The 19,684-nt window shown below is 37.5% G+C and overlaps 1 protein-coding gene across 1 annotated transcript in view; it reads right to left on the bottom strand.

Moving 5' to 3' along the window:
• PCLO (piccolo presynaptic cytomatrix protein) overlaps positions 1 to 19,684 on the bottom strand; it is a 355,223-nt gene that overhangs the window by 134,915 nt on the left and 200,624 nt on the right. The window contains exons 8-10 of the mRNA XM_061989223.1: positions 15,521 to 17,729; positions 10,450 to 10,598; positions 3,513 to 3,594 (exon numbers count right to left, since the gene is read on the bottom strand). Of these exons, the coding sequence (XP_061845207.1) occupies positions 3,513 to 3,594; positions 10,450 to 10,598; positions 15,521 to 17,729 (2,440 nt within the window). The remainder of the gene's footprint in view (positions 1 to 3,512; positions 3,595 to 10,449; positions 10,599 to 15,520; positions 17,730 to 19,684) is intronic.

Below are 19,684 nucleotides of genomic sequence, written 5' to 3' on the forward strand. Positions count from 1 at the left end.
CTGGAAAGAGTCCACCACAGGACCACCAAGATGATCGGGGTATGGAATATCTTTCACATGAGGAAAGGCTGTGGGAACTGGGGCTGTTTAGTCTGCAGAAGAGGAGACTGAGGGGAGATCTTATTAATATTTATAAATATCTAAAGGGTGGGTGTCAGGAGGTTGGGACATCCTTTTTTTCTCTAGTAGCTAGCAACAGGACAAGGGGTAATGGGATGAAGCTGGAACACAAAAAGTTCCACTTAAATATAAGAAAAAACTATTTCACTGTGAGGGTGAGGGAGCAGTGGAACATGCTGCCCAGAGGGGTTGTGGAGTCTCCTTCCTTGGAGATCTTCAAGACCAGCCTGGACATGTTCCTATGCGACCTGGTCTAGGTGAACTTGCTTCTGCAGGGGGGTTGGACTAGGTGATCTCTAAATGTCCCTTCCAACCCCTATCATTTTATTAAAAAAAAAAAAAAGGAATAAATAAAATCTAAGGAATACAAATTTATAGTGGTGACATTCAGCTGTGCTATAACTAGGTATCTGGGCTCACCCAGCACACTGAACCATTACTGCCCAAGAACTCTCCAGTGAGATGAGGTGATGACCTGAACCACTGCTTGGCTTCCCAGCAAGGTAACAGATCAGCATGAGTTCTCCAACTGGGATTTGCGGACAGTTTGGGGGATTTGCCCATGTAACTCCTGCTGCGAACACACCAGTTAAGATACACTACTTGTATACTGAAGATATGTTCATTAATTCCCTGAGAGGAGAATCTGTCGGTCTCAGTCATCTCCCCATGCAGCTCCTTTTGAACTGACCAAACTACATGTAGATAATTTAAATCATCAGTAGAAACTGTTCTTGTATATGCAGAAGTGATCACATAGGACAGGCTTTTGAGCATAGGTAAGGCATAGGATGTTTTGTTCATACTTTAAGATAATTAGAAACAATGGACCAAGGGCTACTTGGGCTTGTAAGGATCCAGCAACACAACAGTTCAGGGAGCCTTGTCCAATACAGCCGAAGATGCTACGGCAAGGATGGTTGTAACAGAGACTCCTATCACCACCACCAAGGCGGTGATTGGTTGTTCCCTTGGAGAGATCTGACTCCCAGTGTGAGCTTTATTGATGGGTTTTGGGTTTTTTAACAGATTTTTTTAAACTTGTGTTGATGTAACAAGTATAAGACAAAGAGTTTAAGAAAATTTTTCAACACCTAATTTTGATATTTATGATAAAAGAAAGGGAGAGGAAAAGACAAGAAGAAAAGAAGGAGAGGAAGGAAAGAGGCAAAGAAAGAGAAAAACACTAGTCAACCAACCATGGCATCTAAATGAACATCCAACAATCTTGTAGAGAGGTAGCTGGAGGTGTACAAGAGCTGATACTGTTCAATCTACCAATATTTTAAGTAGCTTTTGCTTTATAATAGACTTCTAAGTCTGCCTTTGGTTAATAGTTATTACATGGTTAATACATAAAGATACTTGCTATTAGTTTGCAGATATTGTTTAATGAAAAATGAATTTTTAGAAAACTCAATAAAGAATATCTGTGTCACTCTGGGAGAGGTCTTTTGGAAAGCTGAAGGCTAAGCACAAAGCACCGCATGTTTAAAGAGGGTTTCTGTGTACTTTAATCCTCTAGACTCTGGCAAGGGGGCAAGGAAGGTACAAAGTCATGGAGTTATAGTACTCAAAAGATGTACAAGGAGTCAAAAAAACTTTATCTCTGCTCTTCCCTTTTGGTACCCTATTCCACCTTTATCTCCTTTCTGTATAATTTGCATTTAAACCTTTCCATATTTGTAGGGAGATCTACATGGACAGCACATAGAAATATGTCTGTATATATCTCCAAGAGTGTATCTGGACTAAAAGCCAAAAGTATGACTGCAGCTTGTAGACACATAGTCAAACTTACTCCAATCAGAACTTATGTATAATACAGTACAAGTACAGCAGTGAGCACACTCAGTGTGGGTTATGAAACCTTGTCAAGAACCTGAATGAATATTTGATCCTGTCTGATTTTATGTTGTGCAGAGCATTAGTAAATGGGAACTCAATAGCTACATCTTGGTTTTTACCAGACATTTACCCCGATGAACAGTCTGTTGCTGTGGTTGCCAGTGTGAGAGCTAGTTGAGAATTTGGAATACACATTTCACATTGCATGAGGGTAAGTAAAGTTATATGAGAGAGCAGGCCTTCAGCAACATGAAATCACGAGCTATACACAGTTATGTTGTTGTAATTCCACTTGTTCTTGAGTGAGAGAGCAGCTCTAAGCAATCAGCATTACTCATCATGCCACAGGGGACAGATCTCTGCTGGGATGGCGAGAAGATCTGTGGTCTGTAAGGCCTGGGGCAGCAGCAGCTGACACAGCAACAGCCCAGCAGCTGCCTTCACACCGTGCTGTGTGGGTGGAGGGCTCTGTCTGTGCCCTGAAATCACCAGTGGGTGTTATGCTGACTCACAAGAAAATACCTCATAATATATACAGAACAATCATTTAACATCTTAAATGTGAGGTAGATATTGGGGGTGGAAGTGATGAAGGTTTTACCACCAGAAACCTTGTGAAAACAATATTTAGCAATTCAAGTAAGTTCATGTCTCTTTTTACTTAATGCTCAAGGGAACACCAGAGCTGGAAGTCGATAATTGCTTCTGTGCAGAAACATAGTTTGACACACACTATCAGAATTTTTAAAGCAAGTTGAAGGAAAGTCTGATGGTTTCATGACAGAATTGCTTAAAATATGTACTTCTGAAAGAAGACAAACAGCATATGAAAAAAAACCCAAACTTTGAGGTCCTTATCAGTATATACGTGAGAAAAAGTGCAGTTACAAAAGCTCAAACAGACAGACTGTAACTGTGCCACATCTTGTAACTGGTAGCCCTTTACAATTTGATACATGAAAACATCACACTGTGTTCCTGCTCACAGTTCAGGAGATGAATGAATATAACCTTTGGCAGTTTCATCTCCTTTGCAAGCAGACTCAAACTTACACAAACATTTGTGCTAGTGTTAGGGAAGAGAGAATACATCTGAAGTCCTGTGATAAATGTCTCTACATGAAGTTATCACAGAAAAAGGGGATCTCATGGTTTGGTTACCTTCTTCTGTAGAATAGTTCCAGTATAGAAAGAATGAAAATCTCAGTTCTGTACACATTGAACACCTACACAAGCTTATTTTATAGAAATCTCTAATATAGAGAATATAGAGTTATATAAAAAGAAACAGTAAAACAAACTACTCATATGTATAACACCATGGATTTTCCCCGTTCCCCATGCCTGTATAGCTTATGTATCTTGAACAGTTGTGACCTTTGCTCTGCTCTGCTGCTTTCTGTTACAACCAACTAGTAAGATGTAAAATGAACACCGAATTCCCTGCATATGACACAGGAACTATTTTTATGCAAATCTTTTGCATGATTCATGCTAATCAAATTAATTATCATGTCTCATAGAGGCTTGTTGTTTTTTTTTACCTGAAACTGTGTGATCCTTTGGGTCTCTCAGTAGTTTGAGCCTTGCATGAGGGAAAATGTACTGCAGGGGCTTCCCATTTATCTGAGGAACACAAATACGCATGTCATAAAAAGATAAAACAACATCAATTGTGTTGATAATTTTAGACAGTTGAAGCAGAAACAAGCAAATAAACTTATTTCATCCAGGGAAATATCACAGCTTCACAATTCAAACACGCCTCCAAGTTTCAAGGTATTTGTCAGACTGTAGGGGGATGAATATTTACTTCCATAGAGTGAGATTCATTTTGAATACAGCCTCAGTTCTGATTTTTATTTCCTAATGACTGGAAGGTAGTCATTGTCTTCTGTAGCTTCTCTTAACATTACTCTTTTGTCCAGGGAATGTTCAGGAGAAGAATGAAATTACATATAATTCCTGTAATTATTATAAAATTATGTTCATACTAGCCTAAACAAAATGGTGCTTGAATGTGTAAACAGCCATGAAATACTGCTTTATTTTCAGCAAAACCATATATTCCAACATACATCTTGTCATAAAATTCCAAAAGCTTTTTGAAAGAGTCAGACGAAAACTTTTATGACTATCTTTCATATGAAAATGTGCAACATTCACTTGGGCTGATACTGCGAATTGTCAAATCTGAAAGAAATGCAACTCTATAATGTACACTACAGTGTCAGATTTCCAGTTGGGGTGATCCTACTGGCCCAGAATATGGTCACAGGAAGGCCATGCAATAGGGATTGACCCACTTAGAATCATAGAATCATTACAGTTGGAAAGGACCTTTAACATCAAGTCCAACCACTAACCTCCCACTGCCAGTAGTATCACTAAACTAAACCATATCCCTCAGCACCTATGTGTCTTTTGAATATCTCTAAGGATGGTGACTCCACCACCTCCCTGGGCAGCCCCTTCCAATGCTTAATAACCCTCTAAGTGAAAAAAAGCCCAATTTAAATCTCCTCTGGCACAATGTGAACCCATTTCCTCATGTCCTGTCATTTGCTTCTGGAGAGAAGAGATCAAACCCCACTTCACTACAACTCCCCTTCAGGTAGTAGTAGAGAGTAGAGAGCAGTAGAGAGTGATCCTCCTCCTCTTAGCCTCCTCCTCTCCAGGCTCAACATCCCCGGTTCCCTCAGCCATGCCTCATAAGACTTCTTCTCCAGACCCTTTATCAGCTTTGTTGCCCATCTCTGGACAAGCTCCAACACCTCAGTGTCTCTCTTGTAGTGAGGGGTCCAGAACTGAACACAGCACTCGAAGTGTGGCCTAATCAGTACCAAGTACAGGGCAACAATCACTGCCCTGGTCCTGTTGATCACAATATTTCTGATATAATCCAGGATGCTATTGGCCTTCTTGGCCACCTGGGCACACTGCTGGATCATATTCAGTTGGCTATCAATTAATATCCTCAGGTCTTTTTCAGTTGAGCAGCTTTCCAGCCACTTTTCCCCAAGCCTGTCTCAGTGCTTGGGGTTGTTGTGGCCCAAGTGCAGGACCTGACAGTTGGCCTTATTGAACCTCATACAATTGGCCTCAGCCCATTGCTCCAGTCTGTCCAGGTCCCTCTGAAGAGTCTTCTTGTCCTCAAGTAGGTCTACGCTCACAACCAACTTGGTGTCATCAGCAAATTTACTAAGGGTTCACTCAATCTCCTCATTCAGATCATTGATAAAGATTTTAAACAAAATAGAAGCACTTGCCATGAGCTCACACCAAAATGCAGAAAGTGTGTTTGTTGCACACTTGCACTCCTCATGCATATCGCACCCCTTCTCTGCTTGCAGTTTTGGTCTTTTGGAAGCAAAGCAGAAGCCTTCTCCTCTCTGTCATGCTGGTGTTGAGCCTAAGAACTGCACCGGGGATGAGAGAACAGAGATCCCAGAGTGCCCGCTCCAGGCCGAGGGTCAGAGGGCTTGGACTGGGGGAGGCAGACTCAAGGAGATGATGGGACAGTATTAATCAGAATGCATATGTAGAAGTCTATCATCAGCCTGCTGCCAAGAGTTTATTACTATTACTTCTATTTAAGTAGCATTTAAAGAGATTACTCTCCTCGTGAACTAAGCACTTCAAGTCCAGTTTCTGCCCTGGAGAGTACATAATCTTAATGAATAGCATACATAAATAAAGGGAGAGGAAAGAAGAAAGTCAAGGGACTTGCTTAGCTCCACGCTACAGTGAGCAGAGGAGTTTACATATCTTTTTTTCATAATTTTGTTTCTTTGCCAAGTCTATATTGTCTTTTGAGTATCACCAGCAACAGGGACTTAACCACTTCTCTGAGTCGCCTGTTCCAATGTTTGACAATGCTTTCGGTGAAATTCTTAATATTTGATCTGAATCTCCCCCAAATAGATAGGGACATTAAAAACATGCTATGTTTTTAATGAAAATATCAGAAATTCAGCAAGTGTAATTTAACAGTAAAAATGTCTGTGACACATATACCTTACAAAAAATTGTAAAAAAAAGGAAAAAAATCCAATTTAATTTTAAATTTAATTAAAAAAAAAAAAATGTAATTCAAAAGAATTACTATGAACACATCTGAACAGTTCCTTAGCTGGGATTCATTTTGATGGGAGTAACTCAATTTAACTGAGCAATATTGCAGCTCATAAACTTATATTCACCTTTTTTTTTGTTTTAATTGCTCTATCTCATCTTTCTTTTTTTGAATACTATTCCAAGAATATTCAATGCCATATTGTACTTGATTTGCTGGCAAATATATAAGAAAACATAGACCATCTCCTGTATTAGTCTATTGCTTCTTCATTACTTTCACTTCCAGAATTTTATGATAAGAATAAATCTTGGTGATTCATATGCTTCTCAATAAAATATTAAAGTTTTTTAGCACAATTAAAAAAAATAATGGTTTTAGTAACAAAAAAACCCTATTTTTTATTGTGGTGGGAAGCAGTACATAAACTGTACATGTTATTAGGCATTTACCTTCAAAATAGTATTTGTCTGAAAGTGGTTGAATAAATAGAAAAAACAGTGGTATATTTGAAAGCTCATAGAAAACTTATTTTGTATTTCCAAGCTGTTACATTTAACTTTCACTAAAGGTGATTTTGCTTCACATGAATACATGTCATGAGGTCCTTCTGATTATTCCCTCAGTGAGGATATGGAAGGACACACTGAAGCTGCACAGCTGTGACAGAGTAACTCTGAGCTATCATAGAATCATAGTATGGTAGGGGTTGGAAGGGACCTTTAGAGACCATCCAGTCCAACCCCCTGTAGAAGCAGGTTCACCTCGATCAGGTCTCATAGGAAAATGTCCAGCTGTGGTGAAGGAGGGGTAGTCCCTCTGCTGCAAGGCTGCAAGAATGGACAACATGTAAGCCCAAAAGCACAGATTTAGGTCACAGAGCAAAAGGTGACTTGATCCTGCTTATTTGCCACAAAACCCACAGATTCTTGCCATCTGTCCTTGCCATGAAGATCCTTTTCTTACCCTTCTGGTAGCATTCAGCACATTCAAGTAATACTTCTTGTAGATCAGTACTGGCAATGCCATCTTCTGCTGATAGATACATTTTGGCTCTCCACTGTTTCTTCCCTCCTATTGTATTCTTTGAGGTGACATGGGACTTGGGTCACATTTTCCTGCACGTTACTCTCGTCCTTTTGGGTTGCATCCCAGAGAGTTAAATGAACAGTGAACTATAAAGCGTTTGCTCCAGGAATTTAAGCTCTGGTCACGTGTTTCATGTTATTAGTCAGCTCAAAGCCCTGTCTCCTGATGATGGAGATATTTAGCAAAAAAAAGTAGTGAAGAAAACCTTACAGACACGATGTTCTTGCTCATTAATAACTTGCAAAGAGAGTGATCCTTGCATCTGAAATTAGGTCAGTATAGAAGTCTGACTTTTAATGTAGAAGTCTTTTTGGCATGCAGTGAGAACAACATTTCTGGGGATCTAAAAAATGAGACGCTGCTTCCTAAATTCCACCTTGAATGACAGTGAGAGGGTGGCTAATGATTCACTCAGTTGCTGGTCAACTGGCAGCAACTAAGTCAACTTTTGAGATCAATAGACATCAGTGTAAAATCTGCAATATATTATGTATCAATTAGGTTTAACCACGTTTATCCTTATGAGTTAAGCAGTTCAGAATCACTATATTGGGAAACAGTTATCAAGATACTAAACTGCACTGCAGTTTACTGTGATTTAAGAGTTTTATGCAGTACCACAGAAGTTGCTATAGGAACCAGTATCTTTTAGTATTAATAATACGCTATATGTGCTTAATATGCTAGGCTTTACGAATTCCATGGAAACCTGGAAGTTCAGGGTTGTCACTCCATTGCATTCTTGCTTCAAAAGCACAGGGTTCTGGTTTATTTATTACCTTTATTTGTACAAGCTCTGTGGGATGTAATCAAGAAGTTCTGATTTCATCTAGTAAGGAAATTGATGTTCTATACATGTGAAACAAAATCTTCTGGAATACAAATATCCTAGTGGTCAGTAAAATATTCACATTTTCTACAAAGGAGAAAACACAAATGGCAAATTTACAGCCAGTAAGTATTTGGAAGGTGTATTTGGAAATATTGACTGTTAAATTACAAACAGATCAGTGCTACTGGTGTAAATACTTCCTTCTATGGATTTGTGCTCAGAGTGGGATATTAAAGGAGTTGCAATGGTTGAATTACAATGCTAACTAGGATACTGTCCTACTAGCTGATCTGGGGAAATCTCTACAATAAAGTAAGTTCTGTGTGAAGGTGGATCTGTTCACATGGTCAAGATAAAGAATGATTTGCCATTTTTTACTCTAGAGTACATTATGCTTCGCTGGACACAGGAGATAGACAGTGTGGGACAATGAATTTGGTAACATTTTTGTTACAGAAGAGACAGGGATGAAAAAGCCTTTAGAGCTTTGCCTCAGCACATTTATTGGCCTGAGAATGGTTTATTTTTCTTGGTAAATTTGAAATATACAATGAATGCTAAATAACAGAGAAGTTAATACCGATTTCCTTGTTTCTATTGCTAAGTAGTCTACTTTCAGAATTCAATGTGGAGCTAATGAAACTTTTTAAAATTTCTCTGACCCTTTTTATCTCATTTTAAAGTAATTTAATTTATGGATGTGTTTGAAAATATTTTTGTTTTAAAAGTTATCTCAAGGAAATGTGCACAGAAGATATTTAAAATACAGAAGCTGTAAGTAACATTTTGAGTAACAGTTTGAGTTGATTTCTTCCTTTTGCAGACCCATTGGTACTATTTTGTACCAGTGAGTGAATGACACTAGCTACCCTATATGGAAACAGAGGAAGATGGAACTATTGTAAAGCTTCTCCTTCTACATCATTTTTCTTCTGCAGAGGCTTTACACAGAACCAGATAGAATTATTTAGAACATGTTCACTCTCCACTTTCCATCACCAATTTTACAAAACCTTAAAAAATGCCTTTAGCAAGATTTAAAATGTGGTATGTTTATTCCTATCTCTGTATAAACAAGGGCATATCACAACTGATTCAGGGAGAAAAAATAGTATATTTTCATTCTGGAAGTAACGGAGGAAAACAAGAACTCTCAGTCCTCTTAATCTTCCCCCTGAAAAATTTTGATCAGTCTTTCAATTGGTCCTAGTGTAGTACCATTCATGCAAGAGAAAACCCAAAGATTGGACCTTTGTGACTAGTAACTTGCCTTGTAACTTTCCCCAGAGAAAAGCTCTGGAGTTCTAAAGGTTGAATACATCTTAGCAATCACCTCCATATCACAGAGCTCAAGATAATAGTAATCCTTTTGGACAAATCTAATTTTTAAGGCAAGATTTTAATTTTACCTCCTGATACTCTATCAGTCAAATATAATTATGTATGCTCAGAGTAATGACAGGTAGTTTAATGATAGGCAGTTTTATATCTATTGCCAGTAATATTGAGAGCTGTGAAGACTCTAAAATATCCTTTATCCTGCAATAAAGATTGTTCATAAAGTGAGTTATTTGAATAGATTCCTGTAAGACTTGTAAGTTGTAAAACTCTCTTTCTTAATAAGAAATGGGTAAATCTCAATATATATTAGAGATAGTAAAAGAGAGAAAAAAAAATGACAGCTTGCATTTTAAAATATTTGAATGCTTACTTCATAAAATCTACATCCTTACTCCATAAAACCTACATTCTACTGTAAAAGGTCAGTAACAAATGTTCAGTAAAAAAGCTTTGAAGGTTGCATGACAGTAGGATACGTTTGTATGTTATCTGAGGAATTAACACGAGTGATATAAACTATTAAGTACTACAGAGGGGTCATGCAATACCTTCTCTTACATCCATTGCATCTCATGGATAACAGTGTAATCTCAAACGGTAAAAATGATAACTGAACCAATCAAGTGACGATGGCAAGCTTGAAAAACAGAATATAGTATTTTTCTTTCTCACAATAATAAATTAAACATTCTAGTTGTTAAGAGTGAATCTTGCTGATTTCTTCATCTTGATCACAGGCTGATGGGATTATACTGGCCAACTAAAAGTGGGAACAAATGTCAACAAGATAAAGCAACTCTTTCCTTAAACTCCGAAGAAGCGGGGTTGAATCTGGATAGGACAAAGCTGATAAGGTAAACAGGACAGTCTTATTTTAGATTTTTCGTTAAAAATAGGAATATAGATATTTCTGGTTACCAGATTAACTTCCTTCAGATTTGTTTCAAAAATCAAAAGACAAACTGCAAAGTTAATAATGAATTGCAGATGAACACTACTCTGACTTCATCATCAAGTACTGATGACTAATACAGGTTCAACAGCACTTCAGAAGAAGGCATCTGGAATTTGATTAATCCTGTGGCTTCTACACTACTGGTTAGTATGATTAAATTGTCAGACATAAACTAAAGGCACAGCTTACTTGACAGCTTACTTGATCTTGGTGTTGACTAGGTGGTCGAGAGTGGGACAACTTCTCTGGCAGTCTTCTGTCGAGGACATGTCCATTTTCCAAACGAGACTCCCTGGGCTTGTCAAACCAATCTGTTTCTTCACGACGGAGATGATAGGCTTTGAAAACCAAGGACAGGTCAAATGTTCTGATCCAGTGCTGTGCAAAGGGCAATAATGTGCATTGTGCATAGCAAACATGCATAGTGGTTATTAATTGGCCATGCAGTTAAAGCAAGGTTAGAGGTGAGACTTGAGACATTGAACTCAGGTATAATTTAGATGTAAGTGATTTAGCAAAGTGAAAATATTCTGTTTATGTCAAAACTATGGATGTTAAATACCAGAAGAAACCCACTGCTGACTGTTATAGCCGTTTTCTTTCTTCTGGAAGCTTAGAAATACACATTTCACATCCAAAATTTTTGCTGGGAAAAATTAGTCAAATTAGTTACTTTGCAGTAGGCTAAGGAAAAAAACCCCACAAACTCCAAAACAAAATCCCCAAAATAAACCTCAAAACCCAGCTTTCACTAATTCCCAAACTTCTGAACTGAATACTGTTCAAAATATTTTGGTAATAATCTAGAACTAATTATAAGAAAATTGGGACTCCTTTATGAAATGAGTATCAATCTAAATCAAAGAACATATGAAGCAATCTATACGGTTTGCAGTTCTAAGTAGAAACATCACAAGTGTTCTCATTTGTAATTCCATCCCCCGATTTTGCAGTATGAACCTTTGTCTGTGGGAAGTTAGCCAGAATGTTCTTTCTGCAATAGTTCTGTGTCTAATGTTCTTGTATTTTCAACAGTTTTAAACCTGTATAAAATATAGTGTGTTAGACACCCTTTTGGGATCAAAGAACATAGTTACATTGAAATCAGTTTTGCAAACACATATATTTATGTCTACTGACTATTTGGTCAACTAACATAGATTTCACTTCACTGGAATCAGAATCAGATCCTACGTGTTTAGTAATATTTTCACTAACACAACATACAGATTTTCTTCTACACTGACCATCAGCATGAAGCAAAACAATGTGTAGCTAATTAGAATGTAATGAAAGTTTGAATTTTATGCTTTAATAAGCAAGATAAATTTGTAGTTGTTGCTACAGTAACAACAGTGAGAACAATTGTTCCATGGCACAGAGGAGAATTTAAAATGAAAACATAATAAATTCATTAAACAGATAATTGAAAAAGTTTAATGAGAGAAACAAAAAGTCATGGTTTAAAAATTATTTTTAAATTAAATTTCTCCCAAAAGAGGAGAAATGTGATAAACTCAATATCCAATATTTTATTAGGCCTTTGACTTTTGTTCAGATATTGTTGTCTCTTCCTTCTTAACTGTGTAAAATGTAATGCAAAATGGTTTAAAATATTACTTAGATTGTCATATATGAATTAGGTAGATATATTATTAAATGTTGATGCTTGTCTGGTTAGGGATTAGTTATTGATTAATAGGTCAACAAACCATTATGATCTAATATGCAAATCCTTTATGCTTTACACATTTGTGCCATTTGACTAGTGCCTGCAAGTGCAGGCTGGTTCATTCTGACAGAACTTCTTACTGAAGTTTACACAAAGAACCTAATGTATTTTTCTGATCCCAGACACTAATACTCTCTACTTAATCTGTATCATCAGTTGAGTAAAGGAATGACTTTTTTTTCCCTTCTGTCTCAGTTGAAATAACTTTTTCTGGATTTCTTCATTTGAAAAGCTAGCATAAATGTAGAATTGTGTGATGAATGTGCATATTTTATACGAAATTTTAAAAGTTATGTATGTATGTGTAATATAGATACACACGCCACATTCACATGTACATGCACACACAATTGCTTCTGGATTAATTAGTTGACATTTTTTTCAGCTGGAAGCCTGAGAACAGCAAAGATGAATCACTGACACTCTTAGAGGATGTGTCAGCCCAATGATTCCACCTGTATGAAAGTTCTGCTAAAGCCAACAAAGTCCCATGTTCTTAATATTTTAAGAAGGTGAGACTGAACTCCAGGCTGTGGATTCCAAGACACTTGATCAGAGAACTAATAGTGAGCACTCAAAATATCAGAGATGAAAATTACAAGGGATCAGCCGTGTTGATGTCTTGATCAATTTCAAATTTCTAAATTCGATGAGCATTTAAAAGGAAAAAGAAACCCACTTTTATGTGAGAAAAGCTACACTTTGTATCTTCCCAGCTGACCAGCAAGGATTGCTTACATTCATAAACTGAGTACTAGGTTTGGCATCCTTGGTAATTATTATCTTCAACATACTTAATAGTTTGTGGAAATTAAGGCATCTGTAGGGTTAATAAAGAGATATTTCCTGCATCAGAGCTTTCATGATGCTTGGAACCCTGAGAAAATACCAGGTGTTTCAAAAGCTCAAAAAGCTATTTATTTTCAATGAGAACCTCTAGATGATGTTTTTTTTAAACACTAAAGCTGTTTTTTTTAACCTGTTTGAAGTTTGGAATCCTAGTGTAGGCACCATTTATGTGCTAAAGCACAGTTTTAAGATTTGTTACAATGTGTAGGTGTACTTAGTGAAAAGCCTCAAATTCTTATTTGTATTCTCTTCTGCTTTTTGTTATAACAGGCCAACTACAAAAAACAAACAGAAAGTCAAGCACATCTCTCAGTTTGAACAGAAGAAAAAAAAAAGTGAATTCTATACCTTGACTTACATTCATTTTTATAGGTCTACAAAGATGAAAGTTCAAGTAGCTAAATATTTTCCCAAGATAGCGCTTAAAGCTGATTTCTTGTCATGAAATCTCATCAACACCACATAGCAATTGTTTTTAAGAAAAAAAAAAAAAAGCTATGAAATCTGTGTTAAAAGGCTGGATGCAACATATCAGGATAGCTGTCCACTCTCAAGGCACTACAGAGAAAAGTGCAGTCCAGGGGAAAGATGGCCATAACTTTCTGAAGAACTATAATTGCTTCTTCGGAGCAATTTTATCTTATGCCCAAATTATATGATGTATTTCCAATTCAAGTTACTTGCTATTAGCATATTTTAAGTAATGTCATAAACTATCTTGATTTCTCAACACTTAACATAAAATAGTACAAAACGTGGCCATATATGAAGAAAGAAAAGGGGAAGCCCTGGTATTCAGGGACACATTGATCTAATAAAAAACATTTGAACGAGTTAGAATGCTTCTGAAAGAGTGTAACTAATCAGAGATTAATTTAAAAAAAAAGTATGTTCAATTTTAAAATAACATGTATGTCTTGTACAAACATATAACAGAAATATAATGCACTGTAGTATGGAATGCAATTCCCTATGACCTCTTTATATGAGGTAGAATAGTACCAAATAAGTTTGATGGGTTTTTGGTCCAGTTTGGTTCTTTCTGGTTTTCAGCAGGAATAGTTTTGTATCTTTCACCATGTGACCTCAGAATGACCCTTAAAGTCATGAGCTGAGTTGAGACAAGATAATATCAACTTATTTAAGAAGAATGATGTAAGTTACAACTTGGGAAGTTCCTCAATTGTCTTCAGATTTAACTATAAGATTCTGTGTGCCAAGAATTTAAGAACAGTGAAGACAAACTTCTGATAAAAAAAAAAAAAGCTGATGATGTTGAACCTCTCTTGGAAGATGGACCTCATGAGAGGGTTGTAAACAACATCTAAGGAATTCGGAATGTAGAGGACAAAACTGTTCAATATATTCAAGAATCAGGGAGGCAAATGGGTTCAATTTTCTAATGCTTATGAAAGATTCAGTATATGTAAAAAAAAGCAATAGTACAATAATGAATGCTGAGGTTAATATAAACCTGAAAAACAAACCATACTACTTCATAATCATGCAAATGTGTCTTCTGAGATAATCATTGCCATTTACAGACAATATAGCGCATGCAAAGTCTCTTTTATTGTGCAGTAAATACACATGATAAAAAGTTAGGGGAGTGCATACAGTTTTGAACATATTAATTTCATTTTCTTTCCAACTGTCTTTGATTTTTAAACAATTTAGAATATATTAAATCTGAAGTGACTCAAACAAAACTGATACATAATTTTCAATTTTTTTAGTACTCAACATCAGCTTTAACATTTTTCTGTACTTATTCAAAAGAAACATTTTTAATTGCACCATTCATAATACATCATAAAGGTCCCTTTCATGAATCTAAGAGAGAGAAACTCTTGTGCTTGTTTGTCAGACATATTGTGTGGGGTGCATATAAAACCAACTAAGCTGTGTAATCCATCAATAGCAGAAAAATACTTTATGCAAGTTTATTAAAGGATGAGATTGTCTTGTGTCATCCAAATGACAAATTATCTTACATCATCACAATTCTGAATGCACAGAAGTCCACATGACAGGATGCTTTCAACAAACCATATGTAGAACATTATTTTGCTATCACATTAAAGCTCTATGAGGTTCTAACAAAAAATACGTGCTTAACGAAAACACTATTTCTATATAAACACAGATCTAAAGTGGTGCATCGGGAGATGGAATTATCAGTTCCTGAACTCTATCATGAAATTTCATGCAAATAAAATTTCTAGAGTTTTTTAGAGATTTGGGAGACTATTTCCAAATCCCACCAAAAAACTATTGCAAATAAGTTCAATGATTCACAGTCACTGGAAAGGGCTCCACATAAAGACTGATGGTAGGGTCCATATTGTACATGGAATATTCTACACAGTATCAGAAAAGTAGACATCAACAAATGAAAAAGAAAATGCTCAAGCAAACCAGAAGGAAAGCAGATCAACAACAAAGTGAGCATGCTAGAGTAGCTTAACACCATCCAGAAACTGCTGTTAGGGTAAAATAAAAAAATATCAAATAAACCAAAACAAATTAACCCCCAAAAATGTAGATACACAGAAGATGCACCAAGGAACGGGAGAAAAAAAAGGACCAAGTCTTTGAAGTATAACAAAAATTAGACGCATGCATAGAAATGAGGATTTGTGTTGTGATAGTAAGATACCAGTCTGAGGCCTAATTTACCTTCACTGTCTGACATGGCATGCTGGAAGTCATCCATGATGAAGGCTATATCTCGATCATAGCCTCGAGTCCGTGACTCCTCCCTCATATGTTGCTGGACCTCAGGTAATGAGTGGCTCGATCCAAACTGGTCCCTGGTATCTGCGGATATTGGTGGCAAGGGTCCAGCTGCTGCTCTCGCCATTCCCATTGGCTGGCCAACAGGACTTAGTGGACTCTCTTCCTCTGAGTTCTGGGCTACTATTGGGATCCTTCCTCTGCTTTGGCTAATAGGTAGACTGGTAGGTTTAGTTCTTCCAGAAGGTGCTGCATGGCTAAAGGAAACATCTAAGGGTTCAGTTTCTTGGGCTTTCAGTCTTAAAGAAGAACTGGAGGAATCCCTTTTCAATGACAAATCAAGCCCATAAACTGAGGAGGGTCTAGATGAGGGCCTAGATCTACTACCACTGCTATAAGACTTGTCTGCTTCATCTTGCAATGTGGATCTCATTGTTGGACCTAATGCAGTCCCAAGGCCTGCTGCAATGGATGAACTCAGTGGTGCCCCTATGTATTTCTGTTGGTCAGTGATGTTTTTTCTAAGGCCAAAGGTAATATCATCCTGAAGCAGCCTTGCCCTAGTAGTAATTCCCCCAAGTGTTGAAGTACTAGAAGTCATATAACTTGAATAGTCAGGCTCAAGATCTCTGCTTTCCTGGATAGGTGAAAACTTTGTTAGTTTGGGGTCTATCAAAGCTTTCTTGTGTTTTGACTGCTTCTGGTACAAGAGGGCTGCTGGGAGCTGCTTGGCAGCCTGCTTTTCAAGAGTAAGCCTACCTATGCTATATTTCTCAGATTTTGGAAAATGCCTGTAGCTGCCCTCTGCATGGTAATACTGTGACAGGCCAGCCAGATGATCAAGACTTTCTGCACCCCTACGGAACTCTTGTTTTATCTGGTGTTTCAGAAGTTTGAGTTCATATGGGTCCTCCATTGGATCTTCATCAGCTTTAACATAAGAATGTAACCTAGAAGAAGTCTGCAGTGGTGCTAGGAAGTCTGACACTTCTTGTGCTCTCCTGGCCTCAGTTGTGCGAAGCAGTCGATCTGTTTTGGTCAGATCTTTCTCATGGAGGCTAAAACTGGAACCAAGTGCTCCTGTTCCTTTAGTAAGTTCTCCTATATCGTCAATCAGCACATAATTTCGGGGTGTGTGGTGATGGTCTATATCTGCATAGAATGAATCTGCAGATATGCTTGATATAGGGCTGCTTGCTATGCTGTTTCTCTCATCTAGTCCTATCCTTAAGTCCAAGGTAGAGTATTTACTGCCCAGTTGGGAAACTGCGTAATTATTGTCAGTTGAAACTGGTGCTATCATGAGAGGCTGATTGCGAATTACATCATAGTTTGTTGTTATCTTAGGCTCCAAATATAATGTGGTTTGTCTTGGCTTTGGCTGTATCACCATCATCTGTGACGGCAGTTGATATGATGGCTGTTGAGATGGTGGAGGTTGAGCCTGTGGAGTAAAGGACATAGTAGCTCCTGTTTGGAAAGCTGTCTGGGTCTGATAGGGTGAAACCTGCTGGTGATATAAAGGCTGCTGTTGTTGGTAATGGGATTGTTGTGTGAACTGAGTTGGTGCTTGAGTTGGCAGGGCAGGAGATGAATACTGATATTGAGCGTATGGGCTTGTAGCAGGGGCAAACTGTGTTTCTGGCTGGGTCTGTGGTGGCATAAACTGGTTAAATTCTGTCTGGGGTGCAGTACGTGGTCTTTCCAAGCCATGCTGTGTTTCTATTCTGGTTGACCTGGTATTATTAACTTCACTGTCTGACATGTAATCACGTTCTTCTGCTACTCCTTGGAGATAGGCACGCTCTCTTTTTTCTCTTTCTTTTAGTAAGGCTTCTTTCCTCCTATTAATGCCCATTTCCAAGTATCTCAGCTTGGCATCTATTTCCTTTTCCTCCTCATCTAGCTCTGCTTGCTTCTTCCTAAGTTTGGCTGATTCACGTTCAACCAGATCCAATTCCCTGTCTATATCCTGAAGAATTTTGGCTCTGGCCATAGTGGTGGTCCTACAAATCCTTCTACGTGAGACTGATCCTACAGAAGTATATGGCGATTGAGTTCCTGCTGTTGCTTCCTCTGGAGGTGGGTTGGGAAGAGTCCTCTTCACCTTCTTTTGAGTGCCTGATGGAGTTATGCTTGAAGAACCTTTTGTCTGCAACAGAAGAAACAAGACTGAATCATTATTCTGGAGGCTTGATCACAAATTAATCACAAGTTGTTTAATATTTTTACACAATATGGCTTCATATCTTAACCATATTCTTTCTCTGATGGAGAGAAAAACTTGTATTTGTGAATAAGTGCAGAAAATGGTGTGAAAAATTGCTGTAAGTCTGTTTAAGGTCAGGAAGGTAAGTAATCTAATGCAAAATATGGGTGACGTTCATTATGACTTTGTTTAGCCTAAGATTAAAATTAATATACCTGAAATTTAATTGAATGCAGTTTAAAAGTGTGTTTTGTTGGGTTTTAGTGTGGGGGTTTTTTTAAATTTTTCAATATGCTTATATATAAATATATACAGTGCATATGTGGGGGAGAGGGAAATATATATGGATGCACATATAACATTTAACATAGTATAACATTTAAGAGAAAAATATGCATAATTATAAATGTACATATATACATATCCATATACAAAGATATGTATAATCAAGTAGAAGTCTCTGAGACGGACATTGAGTACATACTAAACAGCTATTATGTCTACTGAAGTCCAGAAATGAAAGTAGGACAACACATTTGGTAAAAGGGGTGGTTCTCGGTCAGTCCTTTAACTTTTGCTACACATCTGCTGCTATGTGTATATTTTCATGTGCTTTACAGAAGCGGTATATGCTTTCTCCAGTTCACTGAAGACTTTCTTAATTAAAATTTTTTCCAGTTCCAAAGTAACAGTTTAAAACTTCCAAAAAGTTAAGCAGTATAAAAATATAGGAATCTAGCTAGTTCAGATGTCCAGACTTCCCCACAGTTAATGGTAGAAAGGTGATCCATCCTAATTAAGGAGAAGTGTCAACCTTAGAATGATGAGTCATTTAGAATCATAGAATCATAGAATGGTAGAAGTTGGAAGGCACCATCTAGTCCAAGACATCATCTAGTCCAATCCCCCTGCAGAAGCAGATTCACCTAGATCAAGTCGCATAGGAACATGTCCAGGCGGGTCTTGAAGACCTCCAAGGAAGGAGACTCCACAACCCCTCTGGGCAGCCTGTGCCAGGGCTCCCCCACCCTCACAGTGAAATAGTTTTTTCTTATATTTAAGTGGATTTTTTTGTGTTCCAGCTTCACCCCACTACTCCTTGTCCTGTTGCTAGCTACTATAGAAAAGAGGATGTCCCAATCTCCTGACACCTACCCTTTAGGTATCTGTAAATGTTAATAAGATCTCCCCTCAGTCTCCTCCACACTAAACAGCCCCAGTTCCCGCAGCCTTTCCTCATATGAAAGATGTTCCATTCCCCTGGATCATCTTGGTGGCCCTGCACTGGACTCTCTCCAGCACTTCCCTGTCCCTCTTGAGCTGAGGAGCCCAGAACTGGACACAGTACTCCAGATGAGACCTCATCAGGGCAGAGTAGAGAGAGAGAAGAACCTGCCTTGACCTGCTGGCCACATTCTTCTTGATGCATCCATTTAGTGGAGGTTCCTCACTATCTTCAACTAGGAAAGCAGGCAATGCTACTGGTTAGATGCAATCTGAATTGCATCCTATATTACTAGAGTTTTTTAAAAGTTCTTTTTAGTTTTGAAGTAAATTTAGTCTGCCATACAATGTTGGTATATGAAGATGAGGGACTTGTATGATTTTGAAATTGTATCCTATCTCTCCAGTAGCTTCTTACAAATTTTGCCTTAGTAAAGGAAAAGGGATTGATCTATACACATACACTACAAATAATTACCTCAGTCATTAGAGAATACAGGAATGTTAATATGGAAACATTTATCAAATAACTTTTGCATAGTATAATAGGAGAAGTAAAAATAATATTAACCACCTTGATCCTACTGCCTCTGCTGGCAAGGAAAGAACTCTATCAAGAACTAACTGTTATTAATTGGAAATGAAATTTATTCTGAAATAAATGTTGCTTCACT

The sequence above is a fragment of the Colius striatus genome, chromosome 1 (genome assembly GCF_028858725.1).
Source record: "Colius striatus isolate bColStr4 chromosome 1, bColStr4.1.hap1, whole genome shotgun sequence".
In the NCBI taxonomy this organism is placed as follows: domain Eukaryota; kingdom Metazoa; phylum Chordata; class Aves; order Coliiformes; family Coliidae; genus Colius; species Colius striatus.